This window comes from Ostrinia nubilalis, chromosome 2, assembly GCF_963855985.1.
Source record: "Ostrinia nubilalis chromosome 2, ilOstNubi1.1, whole genome shotgun sequence".
In the NCBI taxonomy this organism is placed as follows: domain Eukaryota; kingdom Metazoa; phylum Arthropoda; class Insecta; order Lepidoptera; family Crambidae; genus Ostrinia; species Ostrinia nubilalis.
In genome coordinates this window covers 3,540,795-3,564,277 of record NC_087089.1, presented here as the reverse complement: position 1 = coordinate 3,564,277, position 23,483 = coordinate 3,540,795, and the positions used below count along the sequence as shown (strand labels likewise).

Sequence of the window (23,483 nt, the reverse complement as noted above, 5' to 3'; positions counted from 1 at the left end):
TCACTACCGTAGTTTCGTTGAACAATCCTTAATAGCTTAGGATGTTTTGAAAAATTGTTTATTATAGTAATGCGTGGAATACGCACGATAATCAAAATACCCTTATTAACTACTTAACTCTTTCCAGCGACCCTTCCCGGCATGTGGGAGCGTACGATCACAGTGGGTTCTGCCGGCAAGACGTTCTCGGTAACTGGATGGAAGATCGGCTGGGCGTACGGGCCCGCCGCACTCATGCGCCATCTACAAGTCGTGCATCAAAACTGCGTTTATACTTGCGTCACGCCTATACAGGTACCTCATATAAAAGCGAGCCTTGCCCTTATGTCTGTGGATTTAGGTTCATATCTGCCTGCGGGCCTACTGCACTCATACGGTATCTACAAGTCGTGCATCAAAACTGCGTGTACACGTTCTTCACGCATGTGCAGGTGCGTCATTGAATTGTACACCTTATTTGTACGGCTCTAGGTTTATATTCACTTATGCGCCATCTACAAGTCGTGCACCAGAACTGCGTGTATACCTGCGTCACGCCTATACAGGTGCGTCATTCAATTGTGTGCTTTATATCCGCGGCGCAAGATCCTTTTTCGCTTGTGACTGATGTACGGGCCCGCCGCACTCATGCTCCATCTACAAGTCGTGCACCAGAACTGCGTTTATACCTGCGTCACGCCTATACAGGTGCGTCATTCAATGAGGGCTATCGTTTTAGCGCTCACCAGTTAGCGCCACTGTAGAGTAAGGTCCTGTCACTTGCTAGTCGCGAAGACAGTGGCGCCAACTTGTGAGCGCTAAAGTGGTAGGAGGACTATCGCATTTGCACTCATCAAGATTGCACCACTGTAGAGTAAGGTCCTGTCAATCGCCAGGGGTGCCAACTGTTAAGTATAAAAACGATAGCCCTCATTGTGTGCTTTATATCCGTGGCGCAAAATCCTTTTTCGCTTGTGAATGGCGTACGGGCCCGCCGCACTCATGCGCCATCTACAAGTCGTGCATCAGAACTGTGTGTACCTGCGTCACGCCTATACAGCTGGTGCGTCATTGAATTGTGCACCTTATTCAAACGGCTGTAGGTCTATATTTGATTGATCTAGGTCTATATTTCATAAGTGCCCCTTGTGGTCTAAACTGAATAAATGATTTGTATTTTGATTTTGAATGGAGCTGTATCACTCATGTGCCATCTACAAGTCGTGCACCAAAACTGCGTGTATACTTGCGTCACGCCTATACAGGTACGTCATTCAATGAGGGCTATCGTTTTTATACTTAACAGTTGGCACCCCTGGCGATTGACAGGACCTTACTCTACAGTGGCGCCATCTTGATGAGTGCAAATGCGATAGTCCTCCTACCACTTTCGCGCTCACCAGCTGGCGCCACTGTCTTCGCTACTAGCAAGTGACAGGACCTTACTCTACAGTGGCGCCAACTGGTGAGCGCTAAAACGATAGCCCTCATTGTGTGCTTTATATCCGCGGCGCAAGATTCCTATTCGTTTCTAGCCGGGCGCAGTCTTGCGTCATCTATAAGTCGTGCATCAGAACTGTGTTTATACCTGCGTCACGCCTATACAGGTACGTCATTCAATTGTGCACCTTATTCATACGGCTCTAGGTCTATATTTGCTTGAATGGAGCTGTATCACTCATGCGCCATCTACAAGTCGTGCATCAGAACTGTGTGTACCTGCGTCACGCCTATACAGGTACGTCATTTAATTGTGCACCTTATGCGAATGGTTCTAGGTCTATATTTGTTTGGTGCTGAGCGAATGGAGCCGTAGCACTCATGCGCCATCTTCAAGTCATTCACCAGAACTGCGTACTTGTAGTGGTGGTGGTTCATCATTGAAATATGCACGTTATGCGGACGGCTCTAGGTTTATATTCGCTTGCGGCCGGATGTATGGTACCGCTGACTTGCGCCACTTACTAGCCGTGCAAAACAGCAATACACGTGCGTCATGCTTATGTGCGTCACTAACCTGTGCACCTTATGTCTGCAGTTTTAGGTCCTTTTTAGAAAAACATTTATTTTGGCTCTTACATAAAATGACACAGAAGTAAGTTGTAACTAATAGAACCAAAAATAGCAACCGCTCAGCATTATCTAATGCTCTGAGGTGGAACTCAGAACACTTTTTCGTTTATAGACTTCTCTTATGCTCTGTTTGTTTCACTGACTTAAATAAAAATCTATACTTCTATACTAATATTATAAATGCGAAAGTAACTCTGTCTGTTCTGTCTGTCTCACTTTCACGCCAAAACCACTGAACTGGCATAGATATAGTTTGAGTCCCGGGAAAGGACAAAGGATAGTTTTTATCCCGGTTTTTGAAACAAGGACAAGCGCGATAAAGTTTTTCTGTGACAGACAAAATTCCACGCGGGCGAAGCCGCTGGCGGAAAGCGAGTAAAAAATAAAATAAAAAAGCCTTTTCACTGACTTACCCTCCTTAATTATTTCCAGGAAGCCGTAGCGCGTTCCTTCGAATACGAGCTAGCCCGGTACAACACTCCTGACTGCTACCTGTTCTCACTTGCCCGTGAATTATTGCCAAAGAGGGACGCGCTTGTCAAAACCCTGCGAGAGAACGGGTTCAACCCCACCGTGCCCGAGGGAGGGTACTTCGTTGTGGCCGACTGGACTCAACTGGGTAAGTTCCTTAGTTCATTTCAAAGCAAAGAGAACGATGATTTTGGTACATATAGCCTGACCAGGAACATAAAAACCCTCGCCATGTTGCGGAAAACTAATGGTACTAATTTCTTTTAATGGCAACAGTAACTGAAAACTTCAATGACATGTCACCTTGCATGTCAGTATATTGCTGTCAAAGTGTAAACAAACTTTATTTTAAATGTGCGCAATTGATATTGTGAATTAAATTGCTAAAATATTTTTATAGTCGTGAAAGAAAAGTGGTTCACAATGTGTTAAAGTATTTGTCGAAGAGAAATACTAAGGGTTCGGACAATATTTTCATTGAATAATGTTTCCGACAAAGGTTATCAAATTGACTGACATGTTTATCGTATAGTACAGTCCACTATGAAAATTAGCTGTGGTTTGTTTCAACTACCTATTTTAAAGTTTCTTGTCACTTTCTAAGTGTTGAATTTTATGGAATTGGGAAAGAAGTACCGAGTTTGAAGCGTTCATGAGCAGACATTGCAGTTGAATATTCAAGTTCTCAATTTGATTTATTGACGAATAATAAAATAAATCCTACTAACTCGATTGATGGTTTCATTTAATTTTTTTAAACCAGGTTACCTATAATAATATTTATTCGTTAATTTATGAAAATATCAAATTAGCCCGTAATCCAGAATCCTGATACATAAAGTTAGCCTATTAATTTAACACAGGTACGACTGTACTCAGTGTTGCACTATCAAATGCAATTGACGCGCCTCTATGCCAGGGTTTTTATGTTCCTGGTCAGGCTATAATTGGTATTTTTAGAACATTCTTATAAATGGTAGTCCAAAATTAAATTGTAACCGAGCCGAGAATCCAGGCCAAAAAAAAAGGCCAGACCAAATAATCTACCAACTTTTTCATTATATCGACAAAAATAATTAGCGGGCCGCAATTTATAATGAGTTTAGAACCTCTGATATTTTTTTTTATCAACTCTCGGCGAACAGACTTTAGGTGAGTTGAGTCAGATCAAAATGGTCTTTTTGTGAGTAATTTCCTTGTACGAGCTAGCTTGACTGCTACCAGAGGAAGGATACTATGTAGTGGCTGACTTGAATAGTCTGGGTAAGATGGCAATGAGGGCTATCGTTTTAGCGCCCACGTGGCTCCTCTGTAGAACAAGGTCATTGTCACTTGTTAGTAGAGAAGACAGTAGCGCCAACTGATAGACGTTGAAGCAGTAGGAGAACTGTCGCATTTGCACTCACCAGAATGGCGCCACTGTAGAGTAGGGTTATTTTTACATGGAATCTGACTTCTTATGATTGTTGGAAATCATCATCACTTGACAGACTTTAATAAGCTGACAAAACGTGATTCTTCATAGATATTAACCGAATTTGATGAAAAAACACTGGCCATAGAAAATTTTGACGGGTTCATCCAGTATATGGAAGAGCAGTCGTGGGTTCGATTGATTTTTTCAAGTTATTTATAACTAGCGGCCGCCCGCGACTTCGTTCGTCCCGTTTTACCCCCTTAGGGGTGGAGTTTCGTAAAATCCATTCTTAGTGATGCCTACGTCATAACATCTACCTGCATGAAGCCCTCAAATTAATTTTCTCTACTTCCCCTAACACTAATTTATGGTTCAAACATTCCTCTTCATCCACAGCAAAGAAGATCGACCTCTCAACCGAGAAGGACAAGTACAAAGACTACCAGTTCACGAAGAAGTTCGCCAAAGAGGCGGGAGTGCTCGCGATACCTCCCACCGCCTTCTACTCGGAGGCGCACAAACATCTAGGCGAGAACTACGCTAGGTTCTGCTTTATCAAGGTAAGCTGCACAAAACTAGACATAGTGATACAAGACTTAATAAGACATGTTTTTTCCATCGCTGATAGTTCCTGATAGAAACGTATCTGGCAGATAAACTACAACTTTTGGTTTCAAAGAGATCTTTAATTATGTCAGATAACGAATTAAAACTTTATCAGAAACCGGTAAACCATCGGTCTTTTAGGTATGGTATAAAATACTTTAAGCAAAACCTCAACACTGTTTTCTTTACTCTTTATTTTTAGTAAAGCTCGAATCTTTACTAAAAATAAAGAGTAAAGACAAGTAAAAAAGTCTCATCCGACCCTCCCCATACTAAATGGCTCATGCTAGTCAAGGTCATAACAGACTTATCAACTCTAAGAGGAATCAACACCGTATCTATCGCCTGTCGCGCGCTGTCAACTGCGAGGCGAGGCGTTTACGTTACGGTGCGGATAAGTGTGCGTTGCAATATCGAGTTTCATTCAAAGAATACTGACCGCCTTGTGTTGATACGGTTACGATCCCTTTCCGGGTTGATAAGTGTGCTACTTCCTTTATTCTCAAAAGCTTGTCTTGAATATTTTATAGAAGAGTTTTAAAACATTGGCTCAGTCTCCACTTTTTATTTTTACAGAAAGACGAAAACCTCGCGTTGACAGACAAACTCATGCGTGAATGGAACGCCAAGAAGAAGTAATTAAGTATAACGTGTAAATTGTTATATAATTTGTATATTGTGATTAATTATATTATAAAATACGTACTTAGTACGGTATATAATACGGTAATCAGGTGAACGCATTTTAATCAACATTCAGTGTCATCTGTGATATTATGTAGAATACAATTATTGCATTTGTATAGTCTCAAGTATCGATGTTAATAAAAAATGAAGATATTATACTCAATACTCAATATTTTATTGCATCCATTATGTACTTAAAATTAGAACATTATTGCCCAATCCTGATTACCTGACATAGAATCTATGGTTAAATATCTATGGTTTTGGTTGCTATTTGTCTCTAAAAACCCGAGCCGAGGCTATGAAGTGTTTCTACGTTTATATCTACTTGTATAAAAATAAAAAAGTTATTTTGTTAAACACTGTGTATAATTCGTATCAAAATAGTGGGTAGTCGATTTGTTCGTACAAATAGGAGTAACCACTCTTGATTTTCGTGATCATCGAAGAATATAATGTGACAAATGACAGCTGCTTTCCAACTTCAAGCGAAATCACCGCGAAGCCACCGCTTAGCATCCCGAGTGTCGTTCCCGTATGTTTTCCCAAATCTGCAATGATTTATGATTAATTAATCACTTTTATTCGGCCGTTTGGTGTAGTGGTTCGAAACGGACTACTATTCCGGAGGTAGCGGGTTCGATTCCCGCACAGTACAAACATTTGTGTGCATGAACATATTTGTTTGTATTGGACTGGGTATTTTCTATGTATAATAAGTAGAGATGAAACGGATAGTTGTTTGGCCGGATACCGGATACCGGATATCCGGCCAGCTGCTTGGCCGGATAGCCGGATATCCGGCGGCCGGATAGTTGGCCCATTGTCTCGTTTCATGTCGTGATGAGTTTAGCGCCGCACAGGTGCTTCGAACGCGATCAGTGGGTCTATTAGTAGACTAGACTAGTCACATTTTTCGAAAATCGAATCTGTCCGAATAGAATGTCAGATTTTGCCACTTGTCTAGAGGGCAGATCAATTCGAGCGATTTCGGTTGCTATCGTTAGTGTGCAATTGAATAGCGAAAATTAAATTAGTTTACTTGCTGCGTAATCTGACTGAACAGCATGCATCATGTCATCAAACCATCAGTGAAAAAAAGATCGCCTTTTTTATTTGGCAATATTTCGACATTAACAGATATTATTTACTACAGGGTGGCCCAGAAGAAAATTCACTTTTGAAAATTCACTGAAACGAAAACTGTACATTTTTGTAAATTAACTTTAACTATTGCAATTTAAAGGAAATTTAGTGCAATTTATTTTAAAATTTACTTCCTTTTATAAATTTTATCGTACATGATTCCCTTGACGTTTACAACATTCGGTCAACATACATCAAAATTTTGGAAAACTTTCGTTAGAGTTACCTCGAAATGGATTCAGGATGGAAGAATGCTGCAGAGTTTTTGGATTATTAGAGTATACTCTGCTCATAAGGTAACCCCGCAAAAAGAAGTCTGCTGGAATGAGATTAGCGCTTCTTAGAGGCAGTGAGATTTCATCCCTGCTTAATAGGTTTGTTGCATTGAAAGGATGATTAATTTTTGAGAATGCTATACTGGTAGGCTGAAAAGTTAAAGCTGCAAGATTCGCAATGACCGGAGCACTTGGTTTCACCAAGATGGGGCTACGTGTCACACTTCAAATGAGAGCATTTGGATGGTAAGAGACATGTTCCTACAAAAAAATTATTTCAGGCAGGGATGACATCTCCTGGCCACCAGGAAGCCCTGATCTTTCTCCAGAAAATTCTTTTTTGTGGTGTTACATTAAGAATAGAGTATACTTTTATAACCCAACAAACATGCAGCAACTGAAGCTGAGCATTCGGCAAAAAATTGAAAATAGGTTTCGAGGTAATTCTAACAAACGCATTTCAAGATTTTGATGTATGTTGATCGAATGTTGTAAGCGTCAAGGAAATCTCCTGGGCGATGTAATTTAATAAAGGTAAATTTAAAAATAAATTGCATTAAATTTCCTTCAAATTGCAATAGTTAAAGTTCTATAAAAATTTAGGTACAGTTTTCCTTTCCTTCAATTTTCAAAAGTGAATTTTCGTCTGGGCCACTCTGTATTTATGTATTCGTCATTAGAGTGAATAGCCCAGAAAAAGAAATTAGTTTTTTGAAAGGCTTTCTGAAGAATGGCTTTTTTGTAACTTTTTGGACTTTAAATAAAAGCCGTCATTATTATAAGCCATTTTATTTATATTTACCGCAAAGATTAATGTATTTCATTTTATTAATAGGAAATTGTCGTAGTTTTTTAATATCCGGTATCCGGCCGGATAGTGAGTTACTATCCGGTATCCGGCCGGATAGTAAATTTAGGCCGGATATCCGGCCTACCGGATAGTTGCCGGATATCCGTTTCATCTCTAATAATAAGTATGTATTTACAAAAAAAAAAGTATTTAAGTATGTTTATATCCGTTGTCTAGTACGCATAGTACAAGCTTTGCTTAGTTTGGGACTAGAAGCGCAGTCTAAAATGTCCAAAGATATTTTTTTTTATATGATAAACTTCTCAGTACTTATTTAAATTAACAGTCTCAGGATGTCATTAAAATGAAGAGAGCTTAATTAAGTACCTTAATTAGTGGTACTGTTGCAACAACGTGACTACTCTGATAGACATTTGACCTAAAAAAAAGATTGCTGCTCAAAATGAAAATATGCATAGCAAAACCACAAATAACGCATAGTTCGTTCGTGTTGGCCAAATGACGTCCACTGCTGGACAAAGGCCCCAAGAATTTCCAAAACAACCGGTTCTGCGCCGTCCTCATCCAGGCACCTCCCACGACATTCACCAGATCGTCGGTACATCTAGATTACGCAAATAGTGCTCACCGCCGCCAGACTATTGTGGTGAGCCCACTCGTAACACAAGCTTATTTAGCTTAACACGAGGGGCTAATGGGACTATTAGTAATTTGGGCAATACAAATTGCTAATAATCTTTAAAAGTATGGCAAGACAGCTATGACGTCACTTTTTCACTAAGTTGGTCGCTCATTACAATCTTACCTGAACATGGCGCCAGGCACGTGTCCCGCGTAGTTCGGTAGCATCCCCACGTGTTTGTGATACAGCTCGGTGGGGTTGATCGACAGCGGCGGGTCGGGCCTGGAAGGGGAGAGGGTTTAGTAAAGGGGAGGGGATTAGTCAACGGGAGGGGATCTCATCAGTCAACGGGAGGGGATCTCATCAGTCAACGGGAGGGGATCTCATCAGTCAACGGGAGGGGATCTCATCAGTCAACGGGAGGGGATCTCATCAGTCAACGGGAGGGGATCTCATCAGTCAACGGGAGGGGATCTCATCAGTCAACGGGAGGGGATCTCATCAGTCAACGGGAGGGGATCTCATCAGTCAACGGGAGGGGATCTCATCAGTCAACGGGAGGGGATCTCATCAGTCAACGGGAGGGGATCTCATCAGTCAACGGGAGGGGATCTCATCAGTCAACGGGAGGGGATCTCATCAGTCAACGGGAGGGGATCTCATCAGTCAACGGGAGGGGATCTCATCAGTCAACGGGAGGGGATCTCATCAGTCAACGGGAGGGGATCTCATCAGTCAACGGGAGGGGATCTCATCAGTCAACGGGAGGGGATCTCATCAGTCAACGGGAGGGGATCTCATCAGTCAACGGGAGGGGATCTCATCAGTCAACGGGAGGGGATCTCATCAGTCAACGGGAGGGGCGGATCTCATCAGTCAACGGGAGGGGATCAGACGTAAGTAAAGAGGAGAGATCTGAGAGGAAGGGGAATGGTCCTAGATCATAATACAAGACAGTGATGCAATGTCTCGAACACAATGGTATGCATATTGGAGTCTAATACCTGACTCGAACGTAGACAATTTAGGTATTATTCGTGACGCCCTCAAAAAGCTATCTAATAAATCGAAAAAGATATTGTCTGTTTTGTGAAACAATATTACATAATCTGAAGATAGCTGAAGAAGCTAGTCTAAAGCCTGGTCCGTGAGCACGTAGAATTTTGTCCAATGATCCCAAGCTACTAATTATATAATTACGCGCGAGCGATAAGGATGGGTAGCTTGGGGTCATTGGACAAAATTCTACGTGCTCACAGACCGGGCTTTGTAGCTAAGACTTCTTAATATTGCTGCTACTCTCTTCTACCTTAATAAAATAATCTTCACTCTTCATCTTTTCTGTTTTAAGATCTGCAAAAAATGGGTTAATAAAAAAACTTCCATTATTTAAAGAATTTTATTCTTTATTGCACGGTAACGATTACATGAATTGAAAGTTGAAGGAAATTGTCGAAAGAAGAAATACAAACAGCGTACTGTTCAAATCCAAACGTCTACTAATTCATATTTATTTTATTTTAATATTCGTTTTAATATAATAAACGTTTATCCTTAAATTAGCAACCTGTGATGTCACTAATTAAACATCAATCGTTTTCTTCATCTCAAACCGGCAATTAGAGGTAAGATAGCCAGTTCCTCTGTGGTTGAGGATTCCGGGTGAAGCTCGCTTCCACCTTCGGCCTGATCGTCACTTACCATCAGGTGAGATACAGGCCAAGAGCTTCCTCGTTACAGATAAAAAAAAAACATTATTGGAATATCAATCCATTTCTTCATAGTTAATGTTAAGTAAATCGTTTTCTTGTATTGTGATCATTGGTTGACAACATAAACTACCCAAATATTTCATTTTCTCGAAAACAACATCCAATTCTTCACATCAATTCACAACATCTTGACCATATACGGTCCCTCCAAGTGATATCCAATCTTTGCGTAGTAATTCCTAGTGCCGACACCAGATATGACGGCCATCTTGTCTGAGCCGTGTTCTTCGCGCGCTATTCTCTCGGCTTCCTCCATTAGCAACATTCCGAAACCTTGGTGCTGGAACTTAGTGGGGTCTCGGGCGTTTACCTGAAAATAGTTAATTATTAAGTCTACCACGTATTTTTATGGAATCATTTTAATGAATGAATACTTAACAGTTGGCACCACTGGCGAGTGACAGGACCTTACTCTACAGTGGCGCCATCCTACTGAATGCAAATGCTTGTGCTAGATAGGCCTCCTACCGCTTCAGCACTCACCAGCTAGGGTATAGCTACTAGTAAGGGACACGACCTTACTGTACTGTGACGACGCCAACTGGTAAGCACTATAACGATAGCCTTAAATCATTTATTCATAATATTATCAACCACTTGAGAAAGCGATATTTCAGTTCAACACTGCCTGTCTAGTACTACTAGTAGAAGTATACAAATCGTCAGCTATGATTATGAATCAAGAATAATACTCACTGGGACCACAGAACCGTAAACGTGCAGTTCTCTCACAACGCTGCATTGTTTAAAGTTAGAATCCGGTCCGGGCTTCAATTCCGGCCGGTATGTATCCTTGGCGCATTTACGCAGGCGCAGAAGACCGACTAAGATATCTTGGTCGGGATCTTCGTATGATAGGAAAGTCTCCCATCCACCGTTAGCTGTGTAGTCGCGCCTGATTAATTCCACCTGAAATGCAATAAAAAGTTAACATACAGTTTAATGGTAGCAGCTGTGGGCATTGCGGGCAGTTCGATAATGTAGCGATAAAAACACTAAGGCTCACTGTCTACAAGAGCAGACCGAGGTAGTGGAGCGGTAAGTGAGGTAACAACTGTAACAAGCAAAACACAGCTCGTAACTTTGCTTCAATTTGCTATGCACCTTGCCACACAGTACCTGAGCCCCAATTACGGTAATTTTTAACATCTCCAATCCAGACGCTCTTCTTCGATTCTGCGATACGATTGGTCAAAACAGCGTACGTCAGCTGTTCGTCAGCTGTTTTGATTTGTTTTGACCAATCGTATCGCAGAAATGAAGAAGCGCGTCTGGATTGGAGACGTTAAAAATTACCGTAATCGGGGCCCTGCTGACCACCTGTTTTAGAGCGCCTTCACATTAAGGCTGGGCGCAAATAATAATAACAATTTTCAGTCGAGCCGAGGCTTAGGCGACTTTAGCAGCACGACAAACGCCGCTGCCGTGCTGCTGTCGCCCTAATATGAAGGCCGGCATACACTTACAGATACCAAATATCAACACAAAAAACTCAAATAAAAACTTGCCTCATACGGCCTGACTTTGTTATGTATCTCCTGAATGCCGACCTCCCTGGTCCTCACATCTCGACAGTCGGTTCCTAAGTCGGCCATGCGTGCTAAGGCCAGCTCCCGCAAGTTGCCATGGTCTACTCCGGAGGAGACGAGGGGCATGGGAATGTCACGTTGTACCCTGAAAAGGAAGTATGAACAATGTATTAAGGAATGACTAGAAGAGACTAACTTCTTTTTGAAACTGTAAGAGTAGGCGCACACCATTGATTTTTAGTCGGCTGATAGTTGTGCCCGATTTTAAATTGTATGAAGAATCGGCCAAATCGAATCAGCCTAGTGTGCGCACTCCCATACATGCCCATACTGATCAACTGCCCGACTAAACTGTCGGCTGACGAAAAATCAACGGTGTGCGCCTACTCTAAGTAGTGGAGCAGGATCAATAGTGTTACATTTTTTTTTATGAATTCTGTAACTTGGTGATCTGTGTTACCACAATATGCCATTCAGCAGGGCTAGAATGCGCGGCGCGATGAAATCTTATCAATGATTTTAGACGACAAATGTATGGGCTTATCGTGTTAAATCGATAAAATGGCGCAATAAACGCTTATCGCGGCGCGCATCTTAGGCCTATAAGTATCTTGATCTATGCGATATCTTGTAAGCAAAAGGAATTCCTGTGAATTCCTTTTATTTAGTGAGTCTTACAAATAATAATGAAAAACAAACTGTATAAGATTTTGTAAACATTTATCTTACCTGTAGACTCGAGTCCACGGGGGCACCAAAGCCAATATCTTTGCGATCAGATCTACCAATGTAGAAGGCGGGTAACTCTTGTACCTTCCCGTCTTCCACAATTCATACAAGCCTGTGCCTCTGATTACCAAAGTGGGGTATATCTTCAAACCGTCAGCTCTGAACGCTGGGTTCTCAAAGAACTCAATGAATTGTTCAACGTCTCTTTCAAAATCAACATTGGGAAGGTCTGGCATCATGTGTGCTACAATCTGCAAGTTTAATTTTTTACGTTTTAAACTGGCACACATTTCTTTACTAAGCAGAAAGTTAAGAAAAAGAGTAACATGGGTTAAAAGATTTTTTACTATTGTTACCTTATATCCTGCGTCCTTAGCTAAATTAAAATTCTCGCAAACGGCTTTGACAGTGTGTCCTCTGTTAGTATCTCTAGCTATATCTTCATACACTGATTGCACACCAATTTCAAGCCTGAAATTTGAAAAATCAATAGAATTATTTATGATTCAAAATCAAAATCATAAATATTTATTCAGTTTAGACCACAAGTGGCACTTATGAACGTCAAAATGTAGTAAAAAATAAAAAAGAAAAGGCAGCCCTTATGGGGCACTTTACATATCTCCTTATCTTTTGGGCCCTACCAGATTGCTTGGATTGCTTTTAATCAAGAGTTAGCATAAGTGGAAACAAAAGCTGTGTTTCTTTTTATGCTAGGTAGTCAAGACAAAATGCTATTTGTCTTTCCAAAAGTCTGATATCTAATAAAAAGGAGTAAATAAGGCTGTTTTCTATTATAATGCGGAAAAAACTCACTTAAATTTAAAAACAGTTTATTACATACCTAGTGCACCCATAGTTCAACATGTCACTCATGTGCCTCTGCAGACAATAATCAGGTCTGGTTTCGATTGTTATGCCGATGCACTTGGTCTTCGCCCTCTCCGAGTATTTCACCGCCTCTGCCACACTGCTGGATGTGTGGCCTGAGAGAGCATCGTGGAGATTCCTAAAAATAAGTATAAATACAATTAGTCGGCTCTTAGTCGCTGATAATCTTCAAAAACCGACTTTCGTATGTAGTAGTTCCTTGACTGTTAAAGGCTCAGAATTTTTAATGGAAAAATGTATTTACCTTATAAAATAGTCCCTATAATCCTCAGGTAGACTCATAAAAGTACCTCCCATCACAATAAACTCGACTTTATCCACGCTGTGGCCCAATTGCTTTAGCTGCTCCACTCTATGCCGAGTTTGCAAGTAAGGATTGTACCGCGCTCGTATAGCTCTCATAGACGTCGGCTCGTACCCAGTGTAGCTCTGGGTCGAGTACTCAAAGTCGGAGTCAGGACCGCCGGGACAATACACACAAATGTTCCCCGTAAAGTTTATGTGCGGACATCTGTGTGGCTTACACATCACAGCCACAACGGCAATACCTGACGCTGTACGTATAGGTTTTGCTTTCAATTTGGGTAAAAGAATGCTCTTAGCGTCAGCAGGTACCGCAGCTATGATATCAACCAGCCTCGGAGAACAATCCAATCCGTATTTTGCTGAAATCCTAGTCTTCATTTTGTTGAGGTTAACATCTCTGCCCTGACGATGGGCCACCAGCAGCTCTTGTATGAGCTCGGATGTCACAATCACCATCCGCTCCTCTTTGGAAAGATTCGACAAAGGTTTTTTCTTCATTTTGCTAATGTTTATTGAGAAATTAAGTCGCACAAAAATAAATCCGCGTTGTACGAAGTGCGAACTTTTTTACACTTTGACAGATTTGACTTTGGCCGGCCACATGTTATGACGTTTAGTTTCATCAATAGGAAACGGACTAAAGCAGAAACTATTATACAGCTTCATCGAGTCGAAAATTATTATTCATCAACGTTTGATTATTTAAAAATCTGGCATAATTTACTTACTTGACTACATTAACTGGTGCCCATTCTGTGCTCTGCCTTCGTCTGTAGTTGGAGGAGAAGTCGCAGAGAGCCGAGTTCGTGAGCTTCTTCGATGATTCGCCAAAGCGTTGGAAACCATAAGGCACGTGACCCGCAAAACCTATAGAAAAACAGAGTAGTAGGGGAGAGGGGGGCAGCTTTGAACAATTTTCATACTTTATTAAATATCTTCTAAATTTGACTGATTTCATTAATTTTTTCTTCGTAGATAGAGGTCATGGTTATCGCACAACAAAATAATGATGTTCTTCTTAATTGTTCATGAACGCTTATTAAGATATTTAGATTTTTGCACAGACCTGTAAATGTTCAAAACTGCCCCGTAGTCGGGGCTAGAGATGGGTTTCCACCCGGGTAAAAACCCACATGAGGGTAAAAACCCAATAAAAACCCGTTTCATTCCACCCGTGGGTGTTTACACCGGGTGAAAACAAATAATTTTATAATTATTTCAATTGGTATCTTTTCTTCATTTTTATTGAATTTTTCTCATTTAAGTTTATTGATTAATAAGTAATAAATCAAATTTAACACTAATATGCATTTATATCGTGGCCAAATCGTAAAATTGATCACGTTATGATGATGTGACCAATTATTTTATAAAATGGTGTTATTTCAAGAATCGTTGAACCGATTTAGAAGAAATTTAGTAGGAACACAATAATTTGTGATCATGGCAAGGACATGGAGGGGGGGGAGGGGGGGGATGCCAAAGATGCCAAACTCTCTCTTTGATGACATTACGGTATAAAGTTACAAATAACAACACCAACTACAAAGTACTTCTGCTTAAAAACTTGAAATCGAACCGCCCTTCCGCCACTGTAACGCATTGTTTAACTTTGAACGAAGAATTAACAAACAATTAACTTTGAACGAAGTCGCATATAGGTAATTATTCTTCCTTTGTTTTTGATTTTGTTTTAACGAGCTGACGGTGTGACGGTGTGGGAGAGGCTTAGTGACTGGTGATGAAAAATGTGTGGTTTTTTATTTTAATCTTGTTCCTCTTTTTTATATCACTGCACCTACCTATGTACCTACGCTGTATTACTGTGCAGGAGACTGGCACCGGCTGAAAACCAGCGCTGCATGGACCTAGTGCCGTACAGCTTACGCTGAGCCGGATGCCCTTGTCACCTTATTTTTAATTGTTAAGCTGTGTTAAAGTTGTATTTTTTTGTTATGGTGACAATAAAGGTTTATTTATTTATTTATTTATTTATTTATTTATTGTAACGTTTTTCAAGACCTCCTCTCCCCCCCAGATTGCATTACGTAACACTAGAACGCCCCCTTAGCAACAAATACCACTTCTCATTTAAAATAAACGCTATTTTTGTTTTCACCCACCAGAATGGGTGATAATGGGTAAAAACCGGGTTTTTACCCAAATCACCCAGTTTTAACCCAATCGGGTGAAATGGGTTTTTACCCACTACCCATGTCTAGTCGGGGCAGCCTTGAACACGCATGGGGCAGTTTTGAATTAGTATTTTTTTCAATGAAATAAAACTGAATATTTATGAATTTGTATTTTTTAAATAATTAATAAACAAAATTCTAAATGATCACTGTCATTTGGGATCAATTTAACATGTTTATTTTATTTTAAATCACTCAGTACAAATTAACACGAGGGACGTGGATATTATTAAAAAAAAGTAAATATAAGATATATCAATTAACTAAATACTAATAAACGTTCTGTTTAATGACACACCAAAGACAAAACTGCATAATTTAAAAAATATCAATCTCCTACTAAAACTCGCTTTTGCCCGGACTTCATCCAGCTTGAAATTTTATCTGTCGCAGTAAAGCAATCTGCTTATTTTTTATATAAGAACCTTCTAGGAAGTATTAGAAGACTTAAAGTTTCATAACACCACTTTTAAAAAAGAAAATTGATAAAGTTCAAAGGTGCCCCAACCATTTCGTTCAAAGCTGCCCCATGGGTGTATTTCCAGAAAAAAACATAAATTTAGTAACTGAACATACTTTTATGTTGCAATTTCTTATCAAATCTTCATTGAAACTATTTAAACTTCCATATAGTAAACAAACCACTCACTATTTTATAAAACTACGTCCACAAAAACCTTAGAACCAAAATTAAAAAGAGCGAAACTGGCAGTCAAAAACAAAAAAACACTTTTACCGGTTAACCTACAGTTAAATATTAAAAATGAGATGTGACAGCTATGCGCATCAGTGCTCGCAATATAAATTATGATTTATACCATTGTAGCCTAAACCAGTGATTTTTAAATTCATTTGTTCTAAGCTGCCCCTGTCCAAAGCTGCCCCCCTCTCCCCTATATTACTTACGCAGATCTACGATCCAAGTTATAGTTTGCTTAGACAAAGTTTTAACTTATTATCTACTCACGCACTGACTGTGATGGATTATACCCCCAAATCTGAGTCCTGACAAACGAGGCGTGTATTTTTGCGTAAGACATCTATTTTAAATAAATTGTAAAAACTGATTGTAAAAATGCTAAAAAATCACTATCAATCTGACAACGTCATCTCCATGGATACCAATTTTTTTTTAAGTTATAAAAAGTTTTCCACAAAAAGTATTTCATCTGAAAATATCGCTATGGTTGCACGAATGCCATCATCTCCATACCTTTCTTGATGAATTTCTCTGGACCGTCCTCCATAAAGTAAGGGCTGACTGAATGTGAAGCTGGTGATAGTTTTGCCTCGTCCATTGGCAGGTCTCGTAGGATTCCTGCACATTCTGGCCGTACTACCACTAAGGGTAGTTTGAATTCTGCCGTCGCCGACTGGAGAAAAATATAAGTGTTTAGAATTTTAGACATTTTCCTTGGATTTGAGCATTTTCGAACTCCATCTGAACTTCATCTCACTTCCACATCGTATTCTTGCACCCTTTCTTCTTTTTTCATCTCCTCCCATTACAACTCTTCCATTCTTCCACTCACAAAGCCTCTTCCTCATCAGTTCATGTCCAAAATGTTAAATAATTTGTACCATCAACCAGCATCATGCTTTGCAAATAGAGGATACAAAAATTATCCTCATGGGATGAAAATAGGACCAATTTCAATCTTCTTCACTTACAAATCTGTCGACCAAGTCCCATGGTTGTCCTTTCCCAGCTTGCAAGTCCACAACTCTTTCCAATTGGTTTCGTGCTGCTCGCTGGTTCAACTGTAGCCTCTGGAACTCTGATAGTGCTTCTGTCGCTGATACCGTGTATCTTTGGCCGAAGTGCGCGTTTAGTCGGGGTAGAAAACCTATATTCGGAAATAAAAAGTCCTGAATCTTTACAATCGAGATATTGTTGTCTCTATCACGATATTATTGATGGCTCCAAATTACGCTATCAGAGACAGGTGATTGTCGAATAGAGTAAAAGGGAAAATGACCATTAAAAGCAGATTAACGATAAAACCAATCAAAGTTTAGATAATTATTATTGCTATTGAACAGCTTTATCATAGAACTCTATGGCAGTCAACAAAAATTAGCATAATGTAGGGCTAGCCGCAGTTTAGGCGTTATTTATAATAACTTAACATGTGAACAGACGATGGATTAGCCAAAACAATCAACGTTTACATCGCATCATGCATGACACAGCTCAAAATAATAAAAGATACCGCTACAAAGCTAACAAATAATCATAAAAAGACATTCCCCATTTCATGCTGGATTAAAACCAGCCAGCGGTTGTTCGGAACCATTTGAATATACCGTTTCTTATTGAATATCATTGGCTATTGAATATTTCATGAAAACTTTGTGTGGATAGTGTTCCCACTAACAAATACACCAGTAATAATAATTGTAAATGAGACTATACCGTTATTAGAGAACGCAAACACATACTATCAGATAGGGTAACTGGGCCGATTCAAGATAAAGGATAACAACAGCTTCCTTTGCTTGATTTGATCTCTCTGAATACATTTACCAGTATATTTAATAGTTTATCGTCGTTATGATCTACTTGCATAGGAATGCGTAATAGATTCAGAATACTTACTGTGGACGTCCTTTATTTCATATTCACATAAATCTATACGAACGATGGTGTAGAGGCGATTTATTTAGAGACCAATTAACGCGTTTCTCACGCTAGGAGTCAGGGCTAAATCATGAACAACTTTTTCAAAACATTTGTGATGAAGAAATAAAGGTACTAGGTAGGACGATTTAATTTACAAAAGACAAAGAAATACTTTGGCACTTAGCATACGGGTAAATACGCTTGCTGATAAGGAAAGCGTCTGACCGCAATATCCTTACAAAATATTACATCTTTTACGTAAAGATCGTTGGGCTTAAAATTAAATTAGACTTCAGGAAATTATTGCATTCCAGCGACCAGTTCACACCGTGAGTCAGTGCTGAATCACCGAGTATGCCCCATTTATGACCGGTCTACATAGACCGTTGATCGATTAGGTGTTTAATCGTTGACAAGTCTAAGGTCTATTTTTAGAGCAGATACAGTTTCTAGCAGAGAGAACATATTCGACCGCTGGCGTTGTGGTCTGTAACCGCCTCTGTAGTCATGTGATAAAAGTACCTGCTCGTCATTCTGCAGACCATTAAATCTAGAGGTCCCGGCCTCCCGGGTTCGATTCCCAATGGGAGCAACATTTTCTGCTGGGTTTGGTTAGTTAAGTAGTAGGGCTTGATCTAAGACCACCTGGCTAGCTACCAGTGCTACCACCATATTGCGTAAGTCTGTCGCCATAAAAACAATGTTACAGCATTGTTGTCGTAACACAATGTGGTACAGATAGCCAGTTCCTTTATGGTTGAGGATTCCGAGTGAAACTCGCTCTGCCTTGTGGGTCTCTCCATCAGGTGAGTGAAATGCAGGCCAAGAGCTTCCTCGTTGTGGCTAAATAAATCAAGCGATAAAAGTGAAGTATGGACGAAGTACCTTCATATCCTGGTATCATGGGGTGCTTGTAGACTGGATCGCCATTCCGGAATCTGGCATTCACGACATCTATGTCAGTTTGAGGGGGACGGAAGATCTGTAAATACAGTCAATTGATAACGCAAATTCAAATTCTTCAAGCCAGAATAGCTAAAGTGAATCTTTGTGAATACGTTTGTTGTTTGTCTAGCTAAAGGGACCTGTTGTAGACGATGAAAATTATTTTTGATTTGATCGAGATTAAGATCGCTTCCCTATGTTCTAAAACTGAAGTGCAATAATGTTTGTAACGTCAAAATATTATGTCAAAATCACGTCACGTGCCGCTCCCATACCTACCTCAGGCACTGGTTAAGTTAAGCACTAGACTTATAGCTTAACAAATCAAATCAAATCATTTATTTTGCGAAAATGGGTTTACATCAGTAGGTGTTACAATTTTTCAAGTAGGTATCTCCATCTTCCACCTTTAGGCATGCAAAATTATTCTGTAATTGTCATTTACATTCATTCAACAATAGCGTTTAAAACACGTATTTTGTAAGTTTTATAAATAGCATTCGTAAATAAGTGCTTTTAGGTGTTAATTGGTGATCGTTGTTAAACTTACGCGTTAATTTGCATATTCTACATTAGTCACTTCACTTTCAAAATTACCCATTCCTTTGCAATACAAACAAGTAAAAAACGCGGTGACGCGGGAAATACAAGTAGGTATAGGACCTCCAGGTAAATAAGTTAATTATGTACAGTCAGCGTTAAATAGTTCGTATTTCCTAAAGTTGATAACACAATCCTTTTCCTATGTAACAATGACGTGTTGCGAACTTTTTGGCTACTTTGGGTGTCATGAACTTTTGACGCTAACTGTACCAAAGCAACTATCAAGGACCGAGTGTCCTCTACTCTGTTTAAGTACGTATTCATTGTTCCATTGGTTGGGCATGAAACTTGTAGTAGGTAAGTACCCATTACTTACTCGTATTATGTGATTAAATATGAAATAAGTCGTCGTCGTTTCAGCTAAATGACGTCCACTGCTGGACAAAGGCCTCCCCCAAGGATTTCCAAAACGACCGGTTCTGCGCAGCCCGCATCCAGGCACCTCCCGCGACCTTCACCAGATCGTCGGTCCACCAGTAGATAGGGCCTGCCCACGCTATGTCGTCCGGCCCGTGGTTGCCATGAAATAAGTCCATTCATTTATAAGCACAACGTTGACTCCATAACCCAGGATTATTTAGCATACAGAAGAATGTTTCTGTATTGTGTAATTATAAAACCACAATATGAATCATGCCTCCCACTAGGCAGCTAGGTGACCTAGTTGTGACTGCATAAAACCAATGGATACAGGAAGACCAGGATCGGAGTGTTTTTGGCACCTCGACACATGTTGCCCTTTTAACGAAGTTGTATTTTTTGTTCACTGAATATAAACTAATCCTTTTTTTATTTCTTTACCTGAAAGTCATCAGCAGTTCTGTCAGACAACACGAGCCTCTCCGAGTGCTGCACGCTGGGGTCCAGAAGGATCTTGTGCGTGGTGGAGCCATAAGTGTCGCCGATCCTGTACTTGTACTCCGGACAGTGGCCTGTGTAGCTGTTGGGAGATACAAACGAAGTATAAGTAGCCCTTAAAGTGGAGACCCCCCAATAACACCCACGACAGAGGAAGACCGCCTAAAAGATGTACAAATGACATATGGCAACAAGTTAGAATAAACTGGATGCAAGTGGACAGAAGAAGGGACAAGGGACAGGAGTCGGCAGAAGGTTGAAGAGGAGGCATATTTCGAAGAGGAACCCCAAAGGCTGATAGATAGATAGATTATAGTAGCCCTATAGAGATTTACAGGCGTGTGTTTGCATGACACCTGTAAACGCGTGCATTCTTCGTCAATGTAGCTTAGAAGTAAATACTTATGTTACTTAGATTTAATGGGAAAATCGGGTTACAATACTAAAATAGACTAAGAATATTTTGATTAACTTAAAACCTCTATCCATCGCCTTAACTCAGGCTCTAATTTTTCTTGTTGCATTATTGAATCAGCATTTTTGTTGAGCTTCATGAAATTCAATCAAGGTTTTCATTGTGAAAATAATACGATAAGGATTTTCCGCAGATTATTTACAATACAATTATGTAAATCTGAGTTTGTTTTGGGATTAAAATCCAAGCCCAAAATAAACGATGTTATTTTTAACTGAACTAAAAACCCAAATACATAATCGGACATCCCATTAATCATCAGTTACGTCCATCGATTAATAAAGATTCTATTATCACGGCGACAATTCCCATATCTCATGTTACAAAATATTTTTCGCCGACGCATCGTATTCGTTCAGTATTACGTAAAAGAACTTTGCAAAAACGTACAATACACATCAATTACAAGTTAAAGCTTGACAAGAGATATATGAGCTTTACAAAAGCTTACGTAACAACTGGCGCCTCTGGACGGAGCTCGGAGGACAAATGCAAACACCATTTTAGGTGTTGCTTGTACATTCGTCATCAAAATTGGAACGACTATTTCAGCATAATAAGAACTCTACTAGAACTAGGTTTACCTACTCAGACTTACAGAATACAAATCGTAAACAAACGTTTACGATCATAAAATTAAATATGATTCATCGGAATTAAAACAATATTAAGTAGGTATTAGAGCGATGTTTGATTGAGGAAGTAGGTAACTTTTTCAGAGGAATGAAAGTAATGGACATCAAGCAATCCCAAGTCGTCGACCATTAATACTCCAAGGGAGTTAACCAAGAGTTATCTATTTGCTTTACTTAGGTTTTTTTCCCTTTTGCGCATTATTTGTTGTCTTTATTCTTCTTCGAAATAACCTTTACACACTAAAGCTCTGTGAGCACGTAGAATTTTGTTCAATGACCCCTATTATAGCTACCCATCCTTATCGCTCGCGCGTAATTATATTGCTGTCGCGACTGTGTGACTGGCACTCGCAGTGAGTGTGCGAGCCCGATAGCAACATAATTACGCGCGAGCGATAAGGATGGGTAGCTTGGGGTCATTGGACAAAATTCTACGTGCTCACGGACCAGACTATAGTATTTCTAAGCGACTGTAGTCACTAGGTTCTATAAAATAATGACCTAGCCTACATCTTGGTCTACATACAGCACGGCTATAAAATCTTATTGGGGCATGGATAATGGCATTATGCAAGCTCTGGTCTGGCCAGCTCAGACCCGGTGCGTGTCTAAAGTTGTAAAGGCTATAGCTCTGAAAATAGCATTGTTAGCCAAGTCACGTGACAAAGCAGATAAAATAAAATCGATGATGATGATGCAAAGCTGATCTTTTAAGATATACCTACTCGTAAGACATTTGGCACTAGGCGTAATATCACATGGGACATAAAGTTATTGCGTGAAATGTAGAGTCTTTAGGTAGGACGGTATCCTGGCACTTCGTAAGGTGAAAAAAGTTTTACAGAATAACTTCAAGGTTATGTGGTTAGGATGATGGAGCTTTGAAACAATTTAATTTTCCAATGTAACTCTGAAAGAGTTACATATTTTCAATTAACTATAATAGTAAGCTATTCCTATAGCAAGAAGGTAGTAAGTAAAACTAAAACATCTCTTGGTTTGGTCATATTGGTGAACTCTGCCTGGCTAGCTACGACATTTCAAGTTCTACAGGGTGTTAGGTAAATGGGTATATGAGCCGACACTAGCCCATGTTAACATAGGCATATAAATGGTATGGTGAAGTCAGAAAATTGATATCTTCATTTTAATTATTTTAATTTTCATACAAATCTGATTTTATAAAATTAATTTTGTATGAAAATTAAGAAAAAAAAAATGATGATATCGAATTTCTGACTTCACCATACCATTTATAATGCCCATGTTAACATGGGCTAGTGTCGGCTCATATACCCATTTACCTAACACCCTGTATAAATCTCTTGGACCTACGCACTTTTTCCGAAGGCCTATATCCCAAATATAGCTTGCTCTACCACCACTTCAGGACAACACCGGCGGGTGCTGAGAAGTGGCGGAAGAAACTTACGCCTGTATTCACAAACGATGCTTGCATAAGTGAAGCACAAAATCGAACGCACAGCGTTGAATAGAGCTCTGTGATTGGTACACGTGTCACCCTGTGCGTCCACGCATTCTGTGAGACCTCATAGTAATGTTTGTGAATACGAGCGTCAGTCTCCTAGTCAGGAACAGGAAAATGTTTCTATATCTAGAAATAGATAGAAAATGAAAGATACTAACCCAGGAATGTAATGGGGCTGTGCAATACTGACTAAATCCAACGCCATGTTGCCAAACTTTACTTTGTGATATTAGAAGCCAAAGATCACTGATGTTTCATAATTTCAGCCGAAAAATAAGGGGAATTTGGGATTTTACTTGAATTTAGTAAAATTAATACATTGATTCGGATGACGTCGACGGCTACG

At 39.8% G+C, this 23,483-nt stretch overlaps 3 protein-coding genes across 3 annotated transcripts in view; 1 reads left to right on the top strand and 2 right to left on the bottom strand.

Moving 5' to 3' along the window:
* LOC135079792 (kynurenine aminotransferase) overlaps positions 1 to 5,593 on the top strand; it is a 10,948-nt gene extending 5,355 nt beyond the window's left edge. The window contains exons 7-10 of the mRNA XM_063974398.1: positions 128 to 294; positions 2,485 to 2,671; positions 4,337 to 4,500; positions 5,123 to 5,593. Coding sequence (XP_063830468.1) covers positions 128 to 294; positions 2,485 to 2,671; positions 4,337 to 4,500; positions 5,123 to 5,185 — 581 coding nt within the window. The 3' untranslated portion in view covers positions 5,186 to 5,593. The remainder of the gene's footprint in view (positions 1 to 127; positions 295 to 2,484; positions 2,672 to 4,336; positions 4,501 to 5,122) is intronic.
* Positions 5,385 to 23,483, bottom strand: LOC135079801 (CIMIP2 protein CG18335-like). Its single transcript, XM_063974410.1, has 8 exons — positions 23,296 to 23,483; positions 20,482 to 20,620; positions 19,018 to 19,114; positions 17,181 to 17,356; positions 16,723 to 16,882; positions 14,043 to 14,181; positions 8,271 to 8,369; positions 5,385 to 5,784 (listed from the first exon to the last, which is right to left on the bottom strand). Exons 1-8 carry the CDS (start codon positions 23,340 to 23,342, stop codon positions 5,718 to 5,720), a joined length of 924 nt encoding a protein of 307 aa, XP_063830480.1. The 5' UTR covers positions 23,343 to 23,483; the 3' UTR covers positions 5,385 to 5,717.
* On the bottom strand, positions 9,473 to 13,887 carry LOC135086089 (elongator complex protein 3). The gene is made up of 7 exons (XM_063980854.1): positions 13,253 to 13,887; positions 12,962 to 13,126; positions 12,474 to 12,588; positions 12,118 to 12,368; positions 11,368 to 11,533; positions 10,556 to 10,768; positions 9,473 to 10,169 (listed from the first exon to the last, which is right to left on the bottom strand). The coding sequence occupies exons 1-7, from the start codon at positions 13,810 to 13,812 to the stop codon at positions 9,978 to 9,980; spliced, it is 1,662 nt and encodes a 553-aa protein (XP_063836924.1). The 5' UTR covers positions 13,813 to 13,887; the 3' UTR covers positions 9,473 to 9,977.